We start from the raw sequence: 3,134 nt of genomic DNA, 5'->3' as shown, positions 1-3,134 counted from the left end.
TCAGCGTTGTTCAGCCTGGAGAAGAGAAGGCTCCAGGGAGCCCCTTCCAGTACTTAAAGGGGGCCTACGAGAAAGCTGGGGAGGGACATTTAACAAGGGCATGTAGTGATAGGATGAGGGGGAATGGTTTTAAACTGAATAAGGGTAGATCTAGATTAGATATTAGGAAGAAATTTTTCACTATGTGGGTGGCGAGACACTGGCCCAGGTTGCCCAGGGAAGTTGTGGAGGCCCCATCCCTGGAGGTGTTCAAGACCAGGTTGGACGGGGCTTGGAGCAACCTGGTCTAGTGGGAGGTGTCCCTGCCCATGGCAGCGGGGGTGGATCTAGATGACCTTTAAGGTCCCTTCGAAACCAAACCATTCTATGATTCTATGAATCCCATGTGATTTTTTTTGCAGATAGCAATGCTGCAGGGTCTGGCAGTGTCTGGGTCAGGAGAGATTGCAGAGGGTTGGCCATGGCTCCTGCAGACACTGAGACCAGTTGGAAGATAGAGTTTGCCATGCAGCAGAGGTCCCTGCCCACAGCTGGTTGTATTGCCAGAGATGGGAATAGCCAGGGTTGAGGACTGTTTTTTCCTGGTCATTGGGCAGCTTCCTCAAGGGACCGTTGCAATGGCCTCTCTTTTCTGCCTTTGATGTCTTGCATCCTTTCCCAAAAGGCCTGGCTGTTCACCACGATCATGCTGCTTTGTGCTCCCGCCCTGCACATTCACACAACTCAGCTAACAGTGGTCTCTTCCTCTCCCAAGAAACCTTCCAGCCCAGCCGAGCCCTTCCCTGCCTCTCCCGACCTCTCCTGCCCTCTCCCCAGCCCTCCCCAGCCCAGCCAGCAGAGCAGCCCAGTCTGGGCTGACCCCGTGGCAGTGCCTGCTGCAGGGTGCTGCCGAGCTCTGGGCGCTCACACCAAAGCTCCAGCCCTTCTGAGGGGCACAGCAGCTCCAGGGGCAGAGAGGGATGTCAGCTTCCCCATCAGCCCCAGTACTTGAGCTTGCCCCAAGGGCACAAGGAAACAGAGGCCACTCACTCTCTCTGTCCTGCATTCGTGCTGCAAGTGATCTCCAGCCCTGACAGCCTTTGTCCCCGTCTGCCTCCCCATCAGCCCCTCTCCCCAAGACAGCACGAGAGCCCGTGCCCTGGGGCTCCTCAGGCAGCTCACGCATCCCTTCGGTCTTCCTTCCCGCTGCCTGCTGCATTTTCACTAGCTTCCACAGAACTGCAGGGTCATGGTTTGTGGGTATCTGCCCTCAGCACTTCACTCTGGGAGAACTTCACCTTTGAAGGGTGTTTCATCTTCTGAGCCTCTATTCACTGCCCACCCCAGGGCACACTGAGACTGTCCTTTCTTTCCTCACCCCTCCAGACTCCTTTCCACAGAGAACAAGATACGCCATCAGCCTTGTCATACATGTGGCAGCCTAAAGAGTTAATTAACGGAGAGCTCCTGCAACATCTACATGGCCCCTGGACACCAGGAAGACAGTCTTCACAAGCAGCACTCGGTGTCTAATAAATCCCAAAGTTTCCACAAACTTATCGCCCCCAACACAGGGTGAAAAGAATGAGAGAAGACACTTCAAAAGTCCAAATCTCTGGGCTTGTTCTTGGCAGCAGCTTTCTTAAGAGAGACGAGCCTTCAGGCACAGCACTCAGGAGAACCCTTTATTGCTGAGATGCTATCAGGGCGGCCCCATCTGATACAGTATTGAAAGTATTTTTGAAAGGATCAGAAAAAAATGGATGAAGCCTTTAGAGAAGTGGTAGGAAGCCAAGCAGTTCCCTATTCCCATGATTATCATAGGAAAAAAAAAAAAAAAACCTAGAGGCCTGGCTCTGTGTGCTCTGAAGAGAAGGAGAGGCAGTTACTGCTGGTGGCACACGGTCCATTGGATCAATTTCTTCATCACATCCTTAAGCTCCCTGTTCCTCATGCTGTAGATGAAGGGGTTCAAAGTTGGAGGTACCACTGAGTAAAGAATGGCCACCACCAAATCCAGGGATGAGGAAGAGCTGGAGCGGGGCTTCAGGTAGGAAAAAAAAGAAGTACTGAGGAACAGAGAGACCACGGCCAGGTGAGGGAGGCACGTGGAAAAAGCTTTGTGCTGTCCCTGCTCCGAGGCCATCCCCAGCACAGCCCTGAAGATCTGCACATAAGACAGTGCAATGAAAACAAAATAGCCAAAGACTAAGCACGCACTGCCCACAAGGACCCCAACTGCCCTGAGATAGTCTATGTCTGAGCAGGAGAGCTTGAGGATCTGGGGGATTTCACAGAAGAACTGGTCCAAGGCATTGTCATGGCAGAGTGGTATGGAAAATGTATGGGCAGTGTGCAGTGCAGCATCGAGAAGCCCATTGCCCCAGGCAGCTGCTGCCATGTAGACACAAGCTCTGCTGCCCATCAGAGTCCTGTAGTGCAGGGGTTTGCAGATGGCCACGTAGCGGTCGTAGGCCATGACAGTCAGAAGAGCACACTCTGCTCCAAGGAAGAAGACAAAGAGAAAGACCTGTGCAGCACATCCCGTGTAGGAGATGGCCCTGGTGTCCCAGAGGGAATTGGCCATGGCTTTGGGGACAGTGGTGGAGATGCAGCCCAGGTCGAGGAGGGAGAGGTTGAGCAGGAAGAAGTACATGGGGGTGTGGAGGTGGTGGTCGCAGGCGATGGCAGTGATGATGAGGCCGTTGCCCAGGAGGGCAGCCAGATAGATGCCCAGGAAGAGCCAGAAGTGCAAGAGCTGCAGCTCCCGTGTGTCTGCGAATGCCAGCAGGAGGAACTCGGTCATGGAGCTGCTGTTGGACATTTTCTCCCTATGGAGCCAAGATCCTGTATCAGAAGGTAAAAACAGCGACAAGGGAGGTCAGACTTCTCTGTGCAAAACCAAAGACTTTTCTCATACATTCTCCACTCTGACACACACACACACACTTTTTTTCCTACCTGGCAGGACCTTTGTGCAGCTCCCTGGCTGGAGTCATGGTTTGTGTGGACTGAGTTTGCAGAGAATAGCAGGGCCTCTGTCCGTGGGCTCCCAGAAGTGTTGGAAATGCTCCAGTTCAGGGTCTACCTGGGAGCAGTGGGGTCACAGAGGCCAAATCTGATAGTCAGAATTTCAAAGGTGGCATCCCCCTTAA

General features: G+C 53.3%; 1 protein-coding gene across 1 annotated transcript; it reads right to left on the bottom strand.

Annotated features, from left to right (window-relative positions):
• Window positions 1-1,864: 1,864 nt before the first annotated feature.
• LOC309683947 (olfactory receptor 14A16-like) lies at window positions 1,865-2,803 on the bottom strand (the record flags this gene model as incomplete). The annotated part of the gene is made up of 1 exon (XM_082499919.1): window positions 1,865-2,803. One exon carries the CDS (start codon window positions 2,801-2,803, stop codon window positions 1,865-1,867), a length of 939 nt encoding a protein of 312 aa, XP_082356045.1.
• Between the last annotated feature and the right edge of the window lie 331 nt (window positions 2,804-3,134).

This window comes from Vanellus vanellus (genome assembly GCF_965231255.1).
Source record: "Vanellus vanellus genome assembly, contig: HAP1_SCAFFOLD_35, whole genome shotgun sequence".
NCBI lineage: Eukaryota > Metazoa > Chordata > Aves > Charadriiformes > Charadriidae > Vanellus > Vanellus vanellus.
This window is presented reverse-complemented; position numbering and strand designations above follow the sequence as displayed.